At 51.2% G+C, this 21,662-nt stretch overlaps 1 protein-coding gene across 3 annotated transcripts in view; it reads left to right on the forward strand.

Moving 5' to 3' along the window:
• pax8 (paired box 8) overlaps positions 1 to 21,662 on the forward strand; it is a 148,727-nt gene that overhangs the window by 69,126 nt on the left and 57,939 nt on the right. For all 3 annotated transcript variants that reach the window (XM_038785334.1, XM_038785335.1, XM_038785336.1), the window contains one exon: positions 11,756 to 11,884. In XM_038785334.1, coding sequence (XP_038641262.1) covers positions 11,756 to 11,884 — 129 coding nt within the window. The remainder of the gene's footprint in view (positions 1 to 11,755; positions 11,885 to 21,662) is intronic.

A 21,662-nucleotide genomic window follows, 5' to 3' on the forward strand; every position in this document is an offset into this window, starting at 1 on the left:
CCTGTGAAACCATCTGAAGCCTATCTGACCTACACTATTCCATTTTCATCCATATGTCTATTCAGTGACCACTTAAATGCCCTTAAAGTTGGCGAGTCTACTACTGTTGCAGGCAGGGCGTTCCACACCCCTACTACTCTCTGAGTAAAGTACTGGGCTCATGATAAGATTGTTGGTAGTGTGGACGAGCAGAGAGATCTCGGTGTCCATGTATATAGATCCCTGGAAGTTGCCACCCAGGTTGAGAGGGTTGTTAAGAAGGCGTACGGTGTTAGCTTTTATTGGTAGAGGGATTGAGTTTCGGAGCCATGAGGTCATGTTGCAGTTGTACAAAACTCTGGTCGTATTTGGAGTATTGAGCGCAGTTCTGGTCGCCTCATTATAGGAAGGATGTGGAAGCATTGGAAAGGGTGCAGAGGAGATTTACCAGGATGCTGCCTGGTATGGAGGGAAGATCTTATGAGGAAAGGTTGAGGGGCTTGAGGCTGTTTTCGTTAGAGAGAAGAAGGTTAAGAGGTGACTTAATTGAGGCATGCAAGATGATCAGAGGATTAGATAGGGTGGACAGTGAGAGCCTTTTTCCTCGGAAGGTGATGTCCAGCATGAGGGGACATAGCTTTAAATTGAGGTGAGATAGATGTCAGAGGTAGGTTCTTTACTCAGAGAGTAGTAACGGTGTGGAATGCCCTGTCTGCAACTGTAGTGGACTCGCCAACACTAAACGTATTCAAATAGTCATTGGATAGACAGATGGACGATAAGGGAATAAGAGGAGTCTCACAGGTCGGCGCAACATCGAGGGCCGAAGGGCCTGTACTGCGCTGTAATGTTCTATGTTCTAAGAGCAGCTTAAACTCACTGGTACAGAATGGTGCCTTACAGGTGCAGAGTGAATTTATTGAAAGACAAGAGGCTGCGAACATGGAGAGCCGAGCACGAGCAGCAGATTCTTTTGGGCCTTGGACCAGGACACAGAATGGCTGCCAGAAAGACCCGGATCTGAAATGACCTGTGACCTGGACACTGCAAATCGATCCCTCTAGTCAGGCCGTACAGTTCCTTAACAAAAACAACCTACACATAATAACAAAAGAGAAGAATTTATTAACATTGAGTTTGATGCCAGTGAGTTTATTTAATGACAGATTTGTGAGTTTTTTTCCCACTTTGACAGAATCCCACTGTATCTCAGGTAGGCCCGGCCCTCACTACTAATGGACCAGACGCTCAAAGAAAATAACATTTCCAAACACCCAGCTTTAGCTTATACGATTGTTTTGTTTTAAATATAATTTAACTTCTTTTTTTAAATACATCGGCGTCAAAACTACCCTGGCCTCACATTTACATCCACATAATTGGGGCAGCACGGTAGCATTGTGGATAGCACAATCGCTTCACAGCTCCAGGGCCCCAGGTTCGATTCCGGCTTGGGTCATTGTCTGTGCGGAGTCTGCACATCCTCCCCGTGTGTGCATGGGTTTCCTCCGGGTGCTCCGGTTTCCTCCCACAGTCCAAAGATGTGCAGGTTAGGTGGATTGGCCGTGATAAATTGCCCTTAGTGTCCAAAATTGGTGAGGAGGGGTTATTGGGTTATGGGGATAGAGTGGAAGTGAGGGCTTAAGTGGGTTGGTGCAGACTCGAAGGGCTGAATGGCCTCCTTCTGCACTGTATGTTCTATGAGACCATCTGATCCATGAATACCCCCAGGTATTTCACCATTCCTGACGTTACCAATGACGTGGGGCTCAACCTATCCATCCTGGGATCTAAATCGCAGTTGAAACCCAGAATCAATTGGTGCGAGTCTAAGCCCGGAATGGTCGCCAAGGTCATCTTAATGAATTCCATTTTATCCCAATTGGGCGTATAAATATTAACGAAGATGACCGCTTCCCCCGTCAAGACCCCGCTCACCATCACGTACCGCCCTCTCGTGTCCTGGATCTCGTTAACCACAAGAAATACCTCCTTCTTACTGAACACAATGGCGACCCCTCTCAACTTAAGAGTCGAACCCCGAGTGGCGAGGGAAAGGATTGGACCAGTTAAGGACAGTGGGTGGAATCCATGTGTTGAGCCAGAGGAAATGGGCGAGGTACTAAATAAATACTTTGCATCAGTGTTCAGCAGAGACAGGGATTTTGTGGATTTTTGGGTAGGGCGTGTGGACAGTCTGGAGCATGTTAATATCAAAAAGGGGGTATTGGGGAGCGCGGATTCCCCCAGCCAGGGGCAGGGCCGGAGAATCCCCGCAAACAGGCCACGCCGCCCCGCGCGGGATTCTCCGCAGAGAGGAGAATCGTTGCCATTGGCGCGGTCACGTTTGTACGTCGGGCTGCCGACTCTCCAGCCCGGATGGGCCGAGCGGCCGCTCTAAAAAAGGCAGAGTTGTGCCGGCGCCGTCCATACCTGGTTACAGCCGACGGGAATTCTACGCGCAGGGTTGGGGGGGCGTCCTGTAAAGGGGGGGGGGAGGGAGGCTCCGACCGCGGGGGGAGCCTCCGATAGGGCCTGGCCCGCAATCGGGGCCCACCGATCAGCGGGCCAGCCTCTCGCTCCCCGGGCTTATTTTCTGAAGCGCCGGCCCCTGAACTCCCGCGCCATGTTGCGTCAGGGCCAGCACGTTGGGAGAGGCCACGGTTGGCGCCGATGCCACTGTGCATGTGCGGGTTGGCGCCGGTGCCACTGTGCATGCGGGGGTTGGCGCCGGTGCCACTGTGCATGCGCGGATCCCGGCTCGAACTGTGCGGCGTGAGAGGCTGGAGCGGCGTGAACCGCTCCAGCACTGTGCTGGCCCCCTGTTGGGTCCAGAATCGGTACTCCCAGCAGCCCATTCATGCCATGGTGAAACGCGACTGCGTTTCCGACGGCGTGGACACTCTGCCACCGAATGGGAGAATCCCATCCAGGGTCTTTTAAAAGATATTAAGGGAGATAAGTCTCCTGGGCCAGATGGGATTTACCCCAGAATACTGAGGGAAGCAAGGAGGAAATTACTGGGGCCTCGACTGATATCTTTGTATCCTCTTTGGCTACAGGTGAGATCCCAGAGGACTGGAGAATAGCTAATGTGGTACCGCTGTTTAAGAAAGGTAGCAGGGATAATCCAGGAAATTTTGACCGGTGGTAGATAAATTATTGAGTATTCTCAGAGACAGGATTTATACCAATTTGGAAAGAAATGGACTCATTCGCGATAGGCCACATGGTTTGGTGACGTGTTCCTCGCTAACTTGATTGAGTTTGTTGAGGTGACAAAGATGATTGATGAGGGAAAGGCGGTGGATGTTGTTTACATGGACTTCAGTAAAGCCTTTGACAAGGTGCCTCATGGCAGACTGGTACAAAAGGTGAAGTCACACGGGGTCAGAGGTGAGGTGGTAAGATGGACACAGAACTGGCTCGGTCACAGAAGGCAGAGGATAGCAGTAGAAGGGTGTTGTTCTGAATGGAAGTTTGTGACTAGTGATGTCCCACAGGGATCTGTGCTGGGGCCTCTGTTGTTTGTGGTGTACATAACCGATTTGGAGGAGAATGTAGCCGGTCTGATTAGTAAGTTTGCGGATGACACCAAGGTTGGTGGAGCTGCAGATAGTGTTGAGGACTGTCAGAGGATACAGCAGGACATAGATAGGCTGGAGACTTGGGCAGAGAAATGGCAAATGGAGTTTAATGCAGACAAATGTGAGGTAATGCATTTTGGTCGGTCTAACTTCGAGGGGAAACATATCGTAAATGGCGAAACTCTGAGGAATATGGAGAGTCAGAGAGATCTGGGCGTGCAGGTCCACAGATCTTTGAAGGTGGCAGCACAAGTGGACAAGTTAGTCAAGAAAGCAGACGGAATGCTTGCCTTCATTGGACGGGGCATCGAATATAAAAACTGGCAAGTCGTGCTGCAGTTGGATAGAACCTTGGGAAGGCAGCACTGGGAATATTGCGCACAATTCTGGTCGCCACACTACCAGAAGGATGTGGAGGCTTTGGAGAGGGTGCAGAGGAGGTTTACCAGGATGTTGCCTGGTCTGGAGGCTGTTAGCTATGCGGAGAGGCTGAATAGACTCGGACTGTTTTCATTAGAACGACGGAGGTTGAGGGGGACCTGAAAATTAAATGAAAATGAAAATAGCTTATTGTCACGAGTAGGCTTCAAATGAAGTTACTGTGAAAAGCCCCTAGTCGCTACATTCCGGCGCCTGTTTGGGGAGGCTGTTACGGGAATCGAACCGTGCTGCTGGCTTGCCTTGGTCTGCTTTCAAAGCCAGCGATTAGCCCTGTGAGCTAAACAGTCCTGATAGAGGCCTACATGATTATGAGGGGCATGGATAGAGTGGGTGGGCAGGCACTCTTTCCTAGGGTGGAGGGGTCAGTCACCAGGGGGCATAGGTTAAAGGTCCGGGGGGCAAAGTTTAGAGGAAATGAAAATGATTCTCTCTGCGGCCCTCGTTTGAGATTGTTCATTCACTCTCTCTATTTGGCACCCTGACCCGACTGGCCTTAAAATTGAGGCTGGTCTAGATAAAAGCCCTTAAAAGGCCCGATCTGCAGTACTGTGAAATTATGTCTGGGTGGGGTGGGGTGGGGGGAGGGGAGGGGGGGGGGGGGGGGGGGAATCCAGAGTGAATCCCTTCCCTATAATTTAATGCTCCCTCTGGCTCAGAGCTCATGTGGGGGTTCCGGCAGCTGGAGAAGTAACATCTGCTGTGAATAAATGGGAACCATACGAAGTACTGCTCTTAGATTTGCAGAAGCCATTTGATAAGGTGCCACGTCAAAAGTAATTGCAAAAAATAAAAGTAATGGTGTCGACATGTTGAAAGCATGTTGGCATGGATAGAGGATTGGTTCGCACAGTAGCTCAGCGGTTAACATTGTAGCTTCACAGCTCCAGGGTCCCCGGTTCGATTCCCGGCTTGGGTCGCTGTCTGTGCGGAGTCTGCACGTTCTCCTCCCCGTGTGTGCGTGGGTTTCCTCCGGGTGCTCCGGTTTCCTCCCACAGTCCAAAGATGTGCAGGTTAGTGGATTGGCCGCGCTAAATCATCCCTAGTGTCCAAAAAAAGGTTAAGTGGGGTTACAGGGATAGGGTGGAGGCATGGGCTTGGGTAGGGTGCCATTTGCAGGGGCCAGTACAGACTCGATGGGCTGAATGGCCTCCTTCTGCACTGTCAATTCTGCGATATTATAATTCCAGCTAACAGGAAACCGAGAGTAGACATCAGCGGTCGTAAATACGGTAGCACAGTGGTTAGCACAATTGCTTCACAGCTCCAGGTTCCCAGGTTCGATTCCCACTTGGGTCACTGTGCGGAGTCTGCACTTTCTCCCCGTGTCGGCGTGGGTTTCCTCCGGGTGCTCCGGTTTCCTCCCACAAGTCCTGAAAGACGTGCTTGTTAGGGCGAATTGGACATTCTGAATTCTCCCTCTGTGTACCCGAACGGGCGCCGGAATGTGGCGACGAGGGGATTTTCACAGTAACTTCATTGAGGTGTTAATGTAAGCCTACTTGTGACACTTTCAAAGATTATTATTACCAGAATCGGCGTAAAGGGTCAGTGCAGACCCGATGGGCCGAATGGCCTCCTGCTGCCCTGGAGGAATTCGGAGGTTTGTGGTTGGCACGATGTAACAAGTGGTTTGCCACATGGATCAGTGCTGGGGCCTCACATTTCTACAATTGATGGAACTGACTTGGACGATATGGTTGCTAAATTTGTCGGTGACACAAAGATATGTCGGAATGTAAGAAGTTAAGGACATCGAGAGGCGACAATGGAATATCGATAGGTTAAGTGAGTGGGCAAAGATCTGGCAAATGGAGTATATTGTGGGGAAAATATGAAATTAAATTGTCCATTTTGGCAGGTAAATTAAAAACAAGTAAATTGTTTAAATGTTGAGAGACTTCAGAGCTCTAACATCGCAGAGGGATCTGGGTGTCCAAGTGCATAATTCACAATTAGGAAAGCTAAGAGGAATTGAATCCAAACGTGGGAGTCTCTGGGCGGGATTCTCTGTCCCCCCTGCCCAGCTGGGTTGGAGAATCGCCAGGGGGCGGCGTGAATCCCTCTCTGGCAGCGGCTCCCGTATTCTCCAGCGGCGGTTTTCAGGCGGGGGCGGGGTTTACACCACGACGGACAGGCACCGTCGGCAGCGCCAACCCCCCCTCCCGGCGATTCTCCAGGCCCCGATCGGCCGAGCGGCCATCAGTTCCTGGCCAGACCCGCCGGTGTGAAATGGACATGGTCCCACACGGCGGGACCTGGCTGGTGGGCCGTCTAGTGGAGTCCTCGGGGGGGGGGGAGTACCCAACCCCGGCAGGATCGGGGCCTACCGATCTGCGGGCGGGCCTGTGCCGTGGGGGCATTCCTTCCTTCCCGCACCGGCCTCTGTTGGGCTCCGCCATGGCTGGCGCATGGAAGAACCCTCCCTGTGCATGCGCAGGAACACGCTGGTCGGTCTGCGCATGCGTGGAACGGCGGTTCTGCGCCGCACCAACCCCAGCGCCGCCGGCCTAGCCCCCGGAAGTGCGGAGTGAGAACACATCTGGAGTATTGCGAACAATATTGGTCTCTTCATTTAAGGAAGGATTTAAACGCACTGGCAGAAGTTCAAGGAAGTCAAGAGCCATGAGGCTGGATTCTCCGTTTTTGGGACTGTGTTCCCACGTCGTCGGGACAACTGAGGTCTATTCCACCAGGAAAACTAGCGTCAAAACTGATTTCCTGTTTTGCTGGGGGGGGGGGGGGGGGGGGCTAGCAGGCAGCTGACATAGAGCTCGCAGTTCCAGCTGCTGATACGGCCCCCCGCACTTCCGGGTCAGAGGTCGCGCATGGCGGCGGCCTCCAGCGGCCTCGCCGTGCTCCATGGCGGACTTAACCCGCGGACCTGCACCGGCAAAATAGTGCCCCTCATCGGCCACTCGCGTAGGCCCGGACCGCCCCGCATACATTGCCCCAGCCCCGAATTAAGCCCCCCCCCACCCCCCCCCCGCCCGCCTATCAGCCCCGCCCTGACTGATTGGGCCCTGGGCCGCCACGTGAGGGGCACGAACGGTGAGACCATGTTAGAACCGCGCCGCCGGGAATTTAGCCGGTCGGAGCATCACGGGACGAGCCCGAGGCAGTGAGTCCGCCGATTATTGGGGACGGAGAATTGCAAAACTGACGCCGGTCCCGATTTCGCGCACCGAAACGGATTATCCGCCCCGTCGCCGAACGCGATTTTGGCATCGGGTGGGGGGGGGAACGGAAAATCCAGCCCATGGTGTAGAAAGAGGCCACTCAACCCATCACGACTCCGCCAGCCAAAATGGAGAAAATAAAATAGCCGCTAATTTTAATCCCACTTTCCAGTATTTGGCCATCCATTTGTGGCCAGTCCCTCCGGCGTGGGTTACGTATGGTCCCACACGGCCCGGGTAAGTCAGCAGGGGCGGTCCTCGGGGGGTGGGGGTGGCCCAGCGGGATCCGACCGCGGGAGGGGGGGGGGGCTATTGTGGCCTGGCCCGCGATTGGGGCCCACCAATCTGCGGGTGGGCTTGTTCCACGGGGGCATTTCATCGTTCCGCGCTGGTCCCTGTAGGGTTCCGCCATGGCCGGCGTTGGAGAAGAGAACCCCCCCCCCCCTCCTGCATGCACCAAAATACACCGACCGGTCTGCGCATGCGCGAGGTCACGACGGCCGTTCCGCGCAAGCGCGAGCGTGCGCCGTCCCTTCGCCGCCGGCTGGGAGCGGCGCCAGCCCCTCCGGCATCCACCTAGCCCCCGAGGCAGGTGAGCGTTCCTCAGCCTGGGGACCTGTTGACGCCGGATTGGTTGGCGACAGTTTTCCCGCCGCCGTGGGGACTCCGGAAGGGAGAATCGCGGCCAAGATCCTGAAGGGCCTTGACAGGGTGGATGTGAAGAGAACCTCTTGTGAGAGAATCGGGGGGGGGGGGGGGTCAATGTTTAAGAACAAGGGGTCAGTAATTTAGCTCAGGTAGATCAATTCTTAAAAATTCCTAAATGGACTGTACCTGGAGTGAATAATATTCTTCCATTTTGATGTCACTTTCTATCAATTGACTTCATATCAATCATATCTAGTATCGGGGCAGCAGGGTAGCATGGTGGTTAGCATAAATGCTTCACAGCTCCAGGGTCCCAGGTTCGATTCCGGGCTGGGTCACTGCCTGTGTGGAGTCTGCACGTCCTCCCCCTGTGTGCGTGGGTTTCCTCCGGGTGCTCCGGTTTCCTCCCACAGTCCAAAGATGTGCGGGTTAGGTGGATTGGCCGTGCTAAATTGCCCGTAGTGTCCTAATAAAAGTAAGGTTAAGGGGGGGTTGTTGGGTTATGGGTATAGGGTGGATACGTGGGTTTGAGTAGGGTGATCATGGCTCGGCACAACATTGAGGGCCGAAGGGCCTGTTCTGTGCTGTACTGTTCTATCGGTGGACTTGGATTAATGAAGGCACAAAGGAGCAAGACACTAACTCCCTTCAATGGCTCAATGGGTAAATGCACCATTTTGTCTGATAGCGAGTATGGAAAGTTAAACAGTTGACCAACCTTCTCACATTCAGTATTGAGGCTGAAGTTAAGATGGCTCCTGGATCGGACGTTCTTAATATAGAACAGCTGGGGGCAGCACGGTAGCATGGTGGTTAGCATAAATGCTTCACAGCTCCAGGGTCCCAGGTTCGATTCCCGGCTGGGTCACTGTCTGTGCGGAGTCTGCACGTCCTCCCTGTGTGTGTGTGGGTTTCCTCCGGGTGCTCCGGTTTCCTCCCACAGTCCAAAGATGTGTGGGTTAGGTGGATTGGCCATTCTAAATTGCCCGTAGTGTCCTAAAAAGTAAGGTTAAGGGGGGGGTTGTTGGGTTACGGGTATAGGGTGGATACGTGGGTTTGAGTAGGGTGATCATTGCTCGGCACAACATCGAGGGCTGAAGGGCCTGTTCTGTGCTGTACTGTTCTATGTTCTAACAGTGCAGCACAGTACAGGCCCTTCGGCCCACAATGTTGTGCCGACCATTTATCCTAATCTAAGATCAACCTAACCTCCGTCCCTTCAATTTACTGCTGTCCACGTGCCTGTCCAAGAGTCGGTTAAATGTCCCGAATGACTCTGACTCCACCACCTCTGCTGGCAGTGCATTCCACACACCCACCACTCTCTGTGTAAAGAACCGACCTCTGACATCTCCCCTATACCTTCCTACAATCACCTTAAAATTATGTCCCCTCGTGACAGCCATTTCCTCCCTGGGGAAAAGTCTCTGGCCACCCACTCGATCCATGCCTCTCATCCTTAACCTTTTTTTACCTCAGAGGCCTCTCCCTCTTGCGTTGGAAATATTTCATCGGCTCCCAGTAACACAGCGCCACTTCTCTTTCTGGTACAGGAAGTAGTTACTTTCTACAATCAAACACATATATATATTTATTCGTTTTATTTTCCTTATTTGACGTGAAACTTGGATGATTGAATTCAGGCGGGCGACTGGTCAACCTCTGCTGTAGTTCTCACGATTTAGGGGCGAGGCCTTGGTGTCAAGTTTAGTCAGACTTGTCAGCAATAGTCTATCGCATTTAATGGACAGGCTTTGAAGAATTGACAATGACATTTCTGTGATGGTGCAGGAAAATATCCTGAGGAATTTTCTGTGCATTTCATGATAAAGTTGTGAACAACTGGGGGGGGCGATTCTCCCAAATGGAGCCCAAGTGTTCGCGCCGAAGTGAACGCCGTCGCGTTTCACGACGGCGCGAACCGGGCTCGGGTACGACCGATTCTGTCCCCCACAGGGGGGCCAGCATGGCGCTGGAGCGGTTCACGCCGCTCCAGCCTCCCTTCCCGGCGCCAAATGGGCGCCGCGCCAGCCCGCGCATGCGCAGTTGGGTGGCGTGAACCCGCGCATGTGCAGTTGGGCTGCGCTAACCCGCGCCTGCGGAGGGGGGGACCTCTTCCGCGCGCCGGCCCCGACTCAACATGGCGTCGGTGTTCAGGGGCCGGCTGCGCAGGAAATTAGGCCCATGGGGAGGGGGGGCCCGCCGATTGGTGCCCCCCCCCCCCTGGGGACGGAGCCCCCCCCCCCCCCCCCCACAGACCGCCCCCCGACCGTTCGCGCAACGTTCCCGCCGGCAGCGACCAGAGGTGAACGGCGCCGGCGGGTCGCACCTCGGAGAATCTCTCGCCGGAGTCGGGGCGCGGTTGCGGCGATTCTCCGGCCCGGAACGCGGGGCTGAGAGAATCCCCCCCCCCCCCCCCCCCCCCCCGATGTTTCGAAACCTGCAAAGTAGAAGAGATATCTGGAACATATACTTTCCCCCAACTTATAAAGAATTATTAAAACAATCTCATTTTTAATTGCTGGAACGTTTGTGTCCAACAGTCAGGAGAGATCATGGATAGTATAAAAAGATGAAGGCAGCAGGGGAGCACAGTGGTTAGCACTGTTGCCTCACAGCTCCAGGGTCCCAGGTTCGATTCCCGGCTTGGGTCACTGTCTGTGCGGAGTCTGCATATCCTCCCCGTGTGTATGCGTGGGTTTCCTCCGGGTGCTCCGGTTTCCTCCCACAGTCACAAAGATGTGCAGGTTAGGTGGATTGGCCGTGCTAAATTGCCCTTAGTGTCCAAAATTGCCCTTAGTGTTGGGTGGGGTTACTGGGTTATGGGGATAGGGTGGAGGTGTTGACCTTGGGGAGGGTGCTCTTTCCAAGAGCCGGTGCAAACTCGATGGACCGAATGGCCTCCTTCTGCACTGTAAATTCTATGATAATCGATGATGACAACCAGCTTTGCAACATCAAAATAAATACATTAGTCACTGAAGTAAATCTTTGTATTTATTTAGTCTCCTTTCAAACCGTTATTAATTTGAAATCCAGTTTTAATAAAAACAATCTAAAAGTTACACTTTACAGGCAAATGAATTAAATGTGCTCTTTCCCCCTCTCGTTTGATACCTCTGTGATGGGTCATCTGCAATCAGTTCTAGGGTCAGGGTCAACACTTTGACCAACACAGCTGTGCGCGCGTTGTTACATGTGACTGTGCCAACTGCCTCTGTCTGAGCGCGATTTACGACCACTCACACAATGTCCCAGCTGTTATGCCAACTAGCCCAGCTCCGCCTCTGCTCGCTGGCGAAGTAACGACTCCACAGTTGGCAGAAAAGTCTCCCAACTTCTAATGAGCCGTGGAACCGTGGGGCAGCACGGTAGCATGGTGGTTAGCATAAATGCTTCACAGCTCCAGGGTCCCAGGTTCGATTCCCGGCTGGGTCACTGTCTGTGCGGAGTCTGCACATCCTCCCCGTGTGTGCGTGGGTTTCCTCCGGGTGCTCCGGTTTCCTCCCACAGTCCAAAGATGTGCGGGTTAGGTGGATTGGCCAGGCTAAATTGCCCTTAGTGTCCTAAAAAAAAAATAATGTTAATGGGGGTTGTTGGGTTACTGGTATAGGGTGGATACGTGAGCTTGAGTAGGGTGATCATTGCTCGGCACAACATCGAGGGCCGAAGGGCCTGTTCTGTGCTGTACTGTTCTAATTCTAATTCTAGCTCAGACTGCCATGAGGAATAATGGGGCAATGGCCATCACGACCAATCAGTGATAATAAGCATTGCTCGACGATGGGCAGTGAGAGTCGAACATTTTTGGCGGACCTTTCTATACCCCTTGGTGCTTCGGCGCTGTGCACTCCCAATTGATAACCCCTGCCTTGGGGTAACCGTGAAGAAAATAAATTTGAATCGTGCCTTTTTTCTTTTCAGTTCCCAACTCAACAGTTACACCACCTGAGTCTCCTCCAACCAGCGACTCCCTGGGTTCATCCTATTCCATAAATGGTCTTCTTGGGATTGTACAATCGAGCAATGAAACGAAGAGGAAACTGACAGAAGGTACTGTGCTGTTCTGTTCTATGTTCTATGTAAGGTTACTAGACGGGCTCAAGTGAAAAGCAGCAACAACGCACTCTTCACTGTGATTTCTGTCAGGTTACCGACTGACCCTGTTCCATTTGCCAGGCATTTATTTCAGCTTGTCACAAATCTGATGCTGTTAATACGGCGATTGCCCTCATGGAGTACGGTGCTGCCATGGGAGTTCGTAAGTTATTACTGTACAAGGTGTGGGTTTGAATACTGACCCCAGATTATTGTGGCTGAGCACCATCTCTCAAATCACAGAGCTGGACATTGGGCAGAGCGGGAGCAGATGGGGAGAGGAGGGTGCGGCGTTTCAAGCTCTTATCAAAATCCTGGGTAACTTTTTAACGTCTGATATCTTCACGTCATGGCACAAAGGGGAAATAGACTGCGACAGATCAGAAACAAAATGACAAAATACAGCAGATTTTTAATGCACTGTCCAATTGAGGTTCAGTAGCAGCTTCCAAAAGGGAACTGGATAGAAATAATTGAAGGGAAAAATTTATATGAGATATGGGGAAAGAACATAAGAACATAAGAACTAGGAGCAGGAGTCGGCCATCTGGCCCCTCGAGCCTGCTCCGCCATTCAATGAGATCATGGCTGATCTTTTGTGGACTCAGCTCCACTTTCCGGCCCGAACACCATAACCCTTAATCCCTTTATTCTTCAAAAAACTATCTACCTTTACCTTAAAAACATTTAATGAAGGAGCCTCAACTGCTTCACTGGGCAAGGAATTCCATAGATTGACAACCCTTTGGGTGAAGAAGTTCCTCCTAAACTCAGTCCTAAATCTACTTCCCCTTATTTTGAGGCTATGCCCCCTAGTTCTGCTTTCACCCGCCAGTGGAAACAACCTGCCCGCATCTATCCTATCTATTCCCTTCATAATTTTATATGTTTCTATAAGATCCCCCCTCATCCTTCTAAATTCCAACGAGTACAGTCCCAGTCTACTCAACCTCTCCTCGTAATCCAACCCCTTCAGCTCTGGGATTAACCTAGTGAATCTCCTCTGCACACCCTCCAGTGCCAGTACGTCCTTTCTCAAGTAAGGAGACCAAAACTGAACACAATACTCCAGCTGTGGCCTCACTAACACCTTATACAATTGCAACATAACCTCCCTAGTCTTAAACTCCATCCCTCTAGCAATGAAGGACAAAATTCCATTTGCCTTCTTAATCACCTGTTGCACCTGTAAACCAACTTTCTGCGACCCATGCACTAGCACACCCAGGTCTCTCTGCACAGCGGCATGCTTTAATATTTTATCGTTTAAATAATAATCCTGTTTGCTGTTATTCCTACCAAAATGGATAACCTCATATTTGTCAACATTGTATTCCATCTGCCAGACCCTAGCCCATTCACTTAACCTATCCAAATCCATCTGCAGACTTCCAGTATCCTCTGCACTTTTTGCTTTACCACTCATTTTGGTGTCATCTGCAAACTTGGACACATTGCCCTTGGTCCCCAACTCCAAATCATCTATGTAAATTGTGAGCAATTGTGGGCCCAACACGGATCCCTGAGGGACACCACTAGCTACTGATTGCCAACCAGAGGTTTATAAGACATGTTTGATCCAACCTTTTGTCTCAAAAGCACTGGCTCAGAATTACAAATTACAATTGAAATGAAATGAAATGAAAATGGCTTATTGTCACGAGTAGGCTTCAATGAAGTTACTGTGAAAAGCCCCTAGTGGCCACATTCCGGCGCCTGTCCGGGGAGGCTGGTACGGGAATCGAACCGTGCTGCTGGCCTGCCTTGGTCTGCTTTAAAAACCAGCGATTTAGCCCAGTGAGCTAAACCAGCTGAATTGCTGAAATACTGGAATATAAACCCCTCCATCTGTCTCTCTTTGGCCACTTTTGGCTGGAGAAGATAAAGTTAAACTGCTGTGAATAGATTAGCTGAATTTAAAACAGATCTACAGAGCATCTTTGAGAAATACAGGAGTGTATTTGAGGACACGTTGGGGTCGATGAAAGGAGTACAGGTGACACTGAAGATCAAACAAATCAGCCAGCTTAAAAGTCTCAAGGCAGTACCCTACTCCAAAGGTAGAATCTGAACTCATGCGACTTGTCAGGAGTCTCAGAACCGCGAGTGACTGGGCAATCCCTATTGTGCCTGTAATGAAGCATGACTGGACTATCCACATTTGCAGGGATTTCAAAACAGCCATCAATCCTGTTTTGTGCGTGGATCAATGCCCTCTATTGTTGATTGAGGATTTGTTCGCCGGCCCAGCAGGAGGTTAGAAGTTCAGTAAGATCGATGTGTCCCAGGCCGACCTGCAAATTAATACCGCAGCTGAATCTCAACACCTACTCACCATTGTAACATGCGAAGGCCTAATCCGCTGTAACGGACAGCACTCGCTTTGTTTCCACGGTCCCTGGGCCAGATCATAAGCGTTCTGAAGGGGGTACAATGTTACCTTGACGACATAATGATCACTGGTACCAATGCACAGGAACACCTGCGTAACCTAGAAGACATTGAAATGCCTCAAGACGCCTTGCTGTCAGGAAAGATCAATTGTGACTACTTCCAAATGTCAATACAATATTAGACCATGTGATTGATAGCTGGAGGCTATCGTGGAGGTCCCATGACCAATGTATGTAACATAGTTAAGATTATTTCCATTCCTAGGATTAATTTAACTATTCTGGAAATCTGTTTCGAATCCGACAACCCTGCTTAAACCGTGACATAGCGGCTGGAATTCTCCCCCCAAACGCCGGGTGGGAGAATCGCCAGGGCGATGAGCGAGTCCCGCCACGCCGCCCCGGCACCCGCACGCGATTCCCCCCCCCCCCCCACAAACCGGCACGGCGAGATTCACGACAGGCCGCTGGGAGAATCGCCGCTCGCCGTTTGTAACGGGCGAGCGGCGATTCTCCGGCCCGGATGGGCCGAGCGGCCTGCCCAAGATGACAGGTTCCCGCCGGCGCCGTCCACACCTGGTCGGTGCCGGCGGGAACAGCGCGGGATCGCATTGGGGGGGGGGGGTGGCATGCGGGAGGGGGAGGGGTTTTTTGCACCTAGGGGGGGGGGTCAAAAGGGGTCTGGCCCGCGATCGGTGCCCACCGATTGGCGGGCCGGCCTCTCTGAAGGACGCACTCCTTTCCTCCGCCCCCCAAGATCAATCCGAGATCATCTTGCGGGGCGGCCGCGGGGAGGACGGCAACCGCGCATGCGCGGGTTGGCCTAATTTACGCGGCGCCGCTTTTACGCGCAAATGACGCGGCGCCGCTCCTAGATCTCTCCCCCGGGGGGTGGGAGAATAGAGGATTGGGATCGGCCTCCGACGCCGGAGTGTAACACTCCGGTTTTCACTCCAGCATCGGGACGTAGTCTCCCGATGGGAGAATCCTGCCCAAAATGTTGTGCACAAAACAATGTAGGTTAAAGAAGCACTAAAGTCAGAAGTCTCGGTACATTTCAACCCAAAGTTACCATGACAACTTGCTTGTGATGCCTCGTCATATGGAGTTGTGACGGACGGTGTCACACATACGACCTTTGGGGAAGAAAGGTCAATAGATTTGCATCATCTACCTTGACAAATGCTGAATCAAATTATGCTCAGTTGGAGAAGGAGGTACTAAGTACTATTTTTGAAGTGAGAAAAGTTCACCAATATCTCTACAGACCACAGGCCCTTGACTACCATTTTTTTTGGGTCACATGAGGGTAATCCTTCATTCGCAACAAGCAGACTTCAGGCGCCGGAATGTGGCGACTAGGGGCTTTTCACAGTAACTTCATTGAAGCCTACTCGTGACAATAAGCCATTTTCATTTCATTTCATTTCATTTCAATTGTAATTTGTAATTCTGAGCCAGTGCTATTGAGGCAAAAGATTGGATCAAACATGTCTTATAAACCTCTGGTTGGCAATCAGCAGCTAGTGGTGTTCCTCAGGGATCCGTGTTGGGCCCACAATTGTTCACAATTTACATAGATGATTTGGAGTTGGGGACCAAGGGCAATGTGTCCAAGTTTGCAGACGACACTAAGATGAGTGGTAAAGCGAAAAGTGCAGAGGATACTGGAAGTCTGCAGAGGGATTTGGATAGGTTATTGGAATGGGCTAGGGTCTGGCAGATGGAATACAATGTTGACAAATGTGAGGTTATCCATTTTGGTAGGAATAACAGCAAACAGGATTATTATTTAAACGATAAAATATTAAAGCTTGCCGCTGTGCAGAGAGACCTGGGTGTGCTAGTGCATGAGTCACAGAAAGTTGGTTTACAGGTGCAACAGGTGATTAAGAAGGCAAATGGAATTTTGTCCTTCATTGCTAGAGGGATGGAGTTTAAGACTAGGGAGGTTATGTTGCAATTGTATAAGGTGTTAGTGAGGCCACACCTGGAGTATTGTGTTCAGTTTTGGTCTCCTTACTTGAGAAAGGACGTACTGGCACTAGAGGATGTGCAGAGGAGATTCACTAGGTTAATCCCAGAGCTGAAGGGGTTGGATTACGAGGAGAGGTTGAGTAGACTGGGACTGTACTCGTTGGAATTTAGTAGGATGAGGGGGGATCTTATAGAATCATTTTAAATTATGAAAGGAATAGATTGGATAGATGCGGGCAGGTTGTTTCCACTGGCGGGTGAAAGCAGAACTAGGGGACATAGCCTCAAAATAAGGGGAAGTAGATTTAGGACTGAGTTTAGGAGGAACTTCTTCACCCAAAGCGTTGTGAATCTATGGAATTCCTTGCCCAGTGAAGCAGTTGAGGCTCCTTCATGAAATGTTTTTAAGATAAAGATAGATAGTTTTTTGAAGAATAAAGGGATTAAGGTGTTTGGGCCGGAAAGTGGAGCTGAGTCCACAAAAGATCAGCCATGATCTCATTGAATGGCGGAGCAGGCTCGAGGGGCCAGATGGCCGACTCCTGCTCCTAGTTCTTATGTTCTTATGCTCTGACCCGGCGTGACCTCGGTGTGCATGCATCCAACTCGAGTCTGTCCCACGACATTTTGTGAAGGGAAGGTGTTGGAAATGGTGTCGAAAGGGAGGATAGCGGGAACGTATCCCGGATCAAAGTCGTATCTTTCCAGAAAATCCGAGTTGACAGTGCAGGGCAGATGCCTGATGTGGGGGGGAATGCGGGTAACAATTCCTCCAAACTTGCGACAAAGAAATGAAGGACACGAAAGCAGGGTTTGACAAAGTCATCCAAATTCAAAACGTTAGCTCCCTCCTCCCTTCACAGATGTTATCAGACCCGTTCCAATTGTCCAGTATTTTCTGTTTCGGATTGAGATTCCAGCATTCGCTGTAATTTGCTATTGCCTTTCCCATTAACCTAGTGAACTAATTCATTGCCTGCCCTTGTATCTATGTTTTGATGACAATGTAAAATTCCGATGGTAGATCGTTGTTAAGCGGCCTCATACGTAAAGTTGGAGTGATGTTATTTTGAGATGTTGCTGTGTTGAGTCAAGTCGTGTATATTTTGGGACGTTATTGGCTGCTGCGTTGGTCGAGATCAAGCCTTTGTGGAATTAACAGCTATTTAATAAAGCTGCAATGTTATTTTCTTCAACCCCATGTACGACAACTTCATGGGCTGGATTGTCCGATCCCCCAACGCCGAAGTCGCGTTCGGCGATGAGCGGGAGAATCCCCGCTGACGACGAAATCGAGGGCGCCGCCTCATTCGCGGTGCTCCGCCTCCTGAAAAGCGGTGGACTCAAGGAGCGTCTTATCCACGGCCTCCTTACGTTGGCCGCAGTCTGCCCCGCGCTGCTCCGTTCCCTGACCGGCCACGGTCCCAGACGGCGTGGATCCCTCATGATCTCACCCGTCGGGAACTCAACGCGGCGGCTGCCAACTCAGCCCAGCGGTGCCACAGTCGGGGGGGGGGGGGGGGGGGGAGATCCGATCCTCGGCGGGAGGGGAGTGGGGGGGGGGGGGGTGACATTATTCGGGTCTAGGGGCACCGTGGCGGGGCGTTCCAGGGGGCGCGAGCCGGTTGAAGGACTATTCCGTGGGTCGGATTCGCGGGCTGCGTCCGGTGCAGTAGCTGCAGTCCACCGCCCTGCACATGCGCGCCCGCGGACCCAGCGATTCCCCAGGCCGTACCAATAATAATAATAATCGCTCATTGTCACAAGTCGGCTTCAATTGAAGTTACTGTGAAAAGCTCCTCGTCGCCACATTCCGACGCCTGTTCGGGGAGGCCGGTACGGGAATTGAACCCACGCTGCTGGCCTTGTTCTGCATTACAAGCCAGCTGTTTAGCCCACTGGCTGCCAGAACAGAACCCCCCTCCCGGAACAGGAAACGGTGGCCATTTTGCGCGGGTTTTCCTGGCGTAAATCCCCCACCATTTTCACGCTGGCGTGGGGACATAGTCTCCAGATTGGAGAACCCAGCCCCATGTTTTATCATGCTGGGAGTGCAGAAGATAATAATCTTACCCTCTTTTGCTGTTACATATTCTATCTGACTATAGTTATCCTATTTCAAGTCCTATTCTTTCACCATCACCACCCCGAGCCCCCCTCCAAGTCACTGGTATAATCTCGCACAGTGTTCTCAACTGAGGATGCGATGGACAGTGCAGTTGATCGCAAACTTAAGTCTGCGTAGATCCCTCATTCTTCAGGGCTGCAAGATGGAGACAGAAGGCATTGAAGAAGATGATGGCCATCCACTAGAGAACATTCTGGAAGCGGTTTGGCTCTTTGCTGATAAAGGTTATGAGAGAGAGAGCGACCTGTAGTAACGAGTGACTAAGCTGAGGTCCGAGAGGTTCGTACGCTCTTCGAAAATTTCCTGATCTTAGGCAACCTTGGTCCAAACATGGCTGGATGGGTAGAATTCCAGAGGCGAGATAAGAGAGCGACTGCCCTTGAGGCCAAGACAGAATTGGATCTTTGTGGTATTACAGCCCAGCTTTGACAATGAGTCATCGGACTCAAAACTCTTTTCTCTCCCTATCAATGCTGCCAGACTTGCTGAGATTTTCCAGCATTGCCTCTTTCGTTAGGGACGTCCACTGTTGTTTGCAGAGTGTTCATTCAAGAACATCCGCAACTCTTTGGATAATGGAGTATTTAGTGCCTGGACAACATTCAGGGTGAGGTGAAATGGGTGTTATGGGCCAGGGTTTAGAGAACCCCAAAGTGTACCATGGAGTTCACCTGACCCACACCTTTTAATAGATTGTGGTATGGGGAGCACACGGCCCACTCTACAGGTGTGGTACAGCAGAAATGGAAAAGTATTTTTTAAAGCAAAACAATGTTTATTCTCTGAACTCAAGTTAACCTTTTTAAAACATACAGTGAACATCTCAGCAACCATTAATTCAAATACAACTCCCAAAGAATACAACACTAAGTAATCCTTTACACTTTCCTTTTAACACCCATACGACTTAAAACACCTTTTACCAGAAGCACATCAGGTTAAAGTCACCACTGAGAACATTTATAATTCTGAATTCACCAAATGATCAAGAAATAGTCTTTTGATGGCAGAGAGAACAGCAGCACACCTGCTCTGTCTGGCTTCAGCTCCAACACTGAAAACGAAACTAAAACACACCCTGCAGCAAACAGCCTAAAACGAAAGTAAAACGCTGACAGACAGCCCAGCTCCACCCACTCTCTGACATCACTGCAGTAGTAAACACCTATTTCTTAAAGGTACTCTCACTACAGATATTTATATACACACCCATCTATAAACACCCATTTCTTAAAGGTACTCTCACATGACATGGGCAAAAGACATTTGTTTCACACGAATGCCTGACGATTGCCGTCTCCAACAAGACAGAATCTAACCATCTCTCATTGACATTCAATTACATTATGACCGCTGAATCCCGATCATCGACATCCTGGGAGGGTTACCATTGACCAGAAACATAATTGAAACAGCCATATAAATACTAGCTCGGCCAGAAGATGGGAATTCTGCAGCAAGTAGCCCACTTCCTGAATTCCCAAAGCCAGACAGGGGGCGAGATGGGGTAGAACATAGGACACACAGGGCAGAAGGAGGCCATTCAGCCCATCGGGTATGCACTTAAGCCCTCACTTCCCCGTAACCCAATAACCCCTCCTAACCTTTTTGGACACTAAGGGCAATTTATCATGGCCAATCCATCTAACCTGCACATCTTTGGACTGTGGGAGGAAACCGGAGCACCCGGAGGAAACCCACGCACACACGGGGAGGACGTGCAGATTCCGCACAGGCAGCGACCCAAGCCGGAATCGAACCAGGCAGCCATCTCCAAAAGCAAAGAAACAAATGTTGAACACAAACAGTCCCATAAAAGAGGATGGGAACATCCATCCCCACATAAACTTTTCACCCCTTCAACTCCTGACAATCTCAACATTGAACAGCAAATGCACCCCCCCAAAAAAAAGGCAAAAATCCCCCAATCCCTATACCCACTTCCAACATGCTCCTGAACATTACATAGTGCCTGAACACAGGTTCCCAAGCATTGTCCTCTCAGTTCCCCTCAGTTTATGCTCGAAATAATACTCTCGTCGTGTAGAGCACCCCACACCTGATATGCCGCCGGTACAGCACCGCGTTGGCCTTGTTGATACCTGCCCGCTGCTTTGCCACCTCAGCTCCGATGTCCTGATAAATCTGCACGTTATTTCCCTCCCAGTCGCAGCTACGCTTCCCCCTGGCCCACCGAAGAATTTTCTCTTTCTCCGCTAATTTATGGATCTCGCGATCACCGCCCGTGGCATCTCTCCAGCTCTTCTGCCTCATGGACCTATGCGCTCGGACCACTTCAGGTGCCTTATCGAGCACCCCTTCCACCACCAGTCCCGCCAGCAACCTCGGGACGTACCACGTGGCACTCACACCTTCCACTCCTTCAGGCAGTCCCACGATTCGCAGGCTCTGCCTTCTCGAGGTATTCTCCTGCTCCTCCACCTTTGCCCTCAACATTTTACAGAGGTCTCCTCGGAGCCCCACCAGAGCCACCACACGATCGCCGTGGTCCGAGATCACTCCTTCAACCTCCCGAATCTGTGACCCCTGCAGCTCCAAACACCTCTCCATCTGCTCCAAAGTACTCTTCAGCTTCTGCAATGGTCTTTGCATGATCCTCACATATTTCTTTCCTCTGTTTATGGAATTCCTCCTTGATAAAAGCCATCAGTTCCTGTATCTGGGGCCTTACCAGCTTGCCCCTCCCTCGCCTGCATGCTGGAAGAGACTGTCTGTGAAGCACAAGACTGTTTCAAGTTTCCAGCCGAATCTCTCACTGTTTTCTGCCGGGTCTGGCGATCAGAAGACAGACCACTCCCGGGGTAAACTACTCCTCTTACATTCACCTGTACGTTTTCGTCACAATTCCACCCAGCTCTATGTAAAAAGAGCTCTTTTCTGTGAAGTTAAGCAGGTGCAGCCCTGTATGTGACCAATCACTCCATGCTCACAGCCGAAGTCTAGTCCACGGCACAGTCGATGGAGCGTCTGACAGTCAGGTTTCGCAGCAAAGACAGGAGGCCACAGAAGCCCTGGCTCGGGTAGCTGACCCAGTTCGGGCAGCCACTGAGAGAGTGGAGCAGAGGTTGGAGGCCGAATACGTCGCTCCAAAAAGTGGAAGAGTCGGTTCTGGACCATGAGGGCCAGTTGGCCTTCGAGGAGGCAGAGACATTGTTGGCGGAGGGCCAAAGGAAACTGAGGGACACAGTGGACGATTTGGAGAATCAAAGAACAA

This window comes from Scyliorhinus canicula, chromosome 26 (assembly GCF_902713615.1).
Source record: "Scyliorhinus canicula chromosome 26, sScyCan1.1, whole genome shotgun sequence".
Lineage (NCBI taxonomy): Eukaryota > Metazoa > Chordata > Chondrichthyes > Carcharhiniformes > Scyliorhinidae > Scyliorhinus > Scyliorhinus canicula.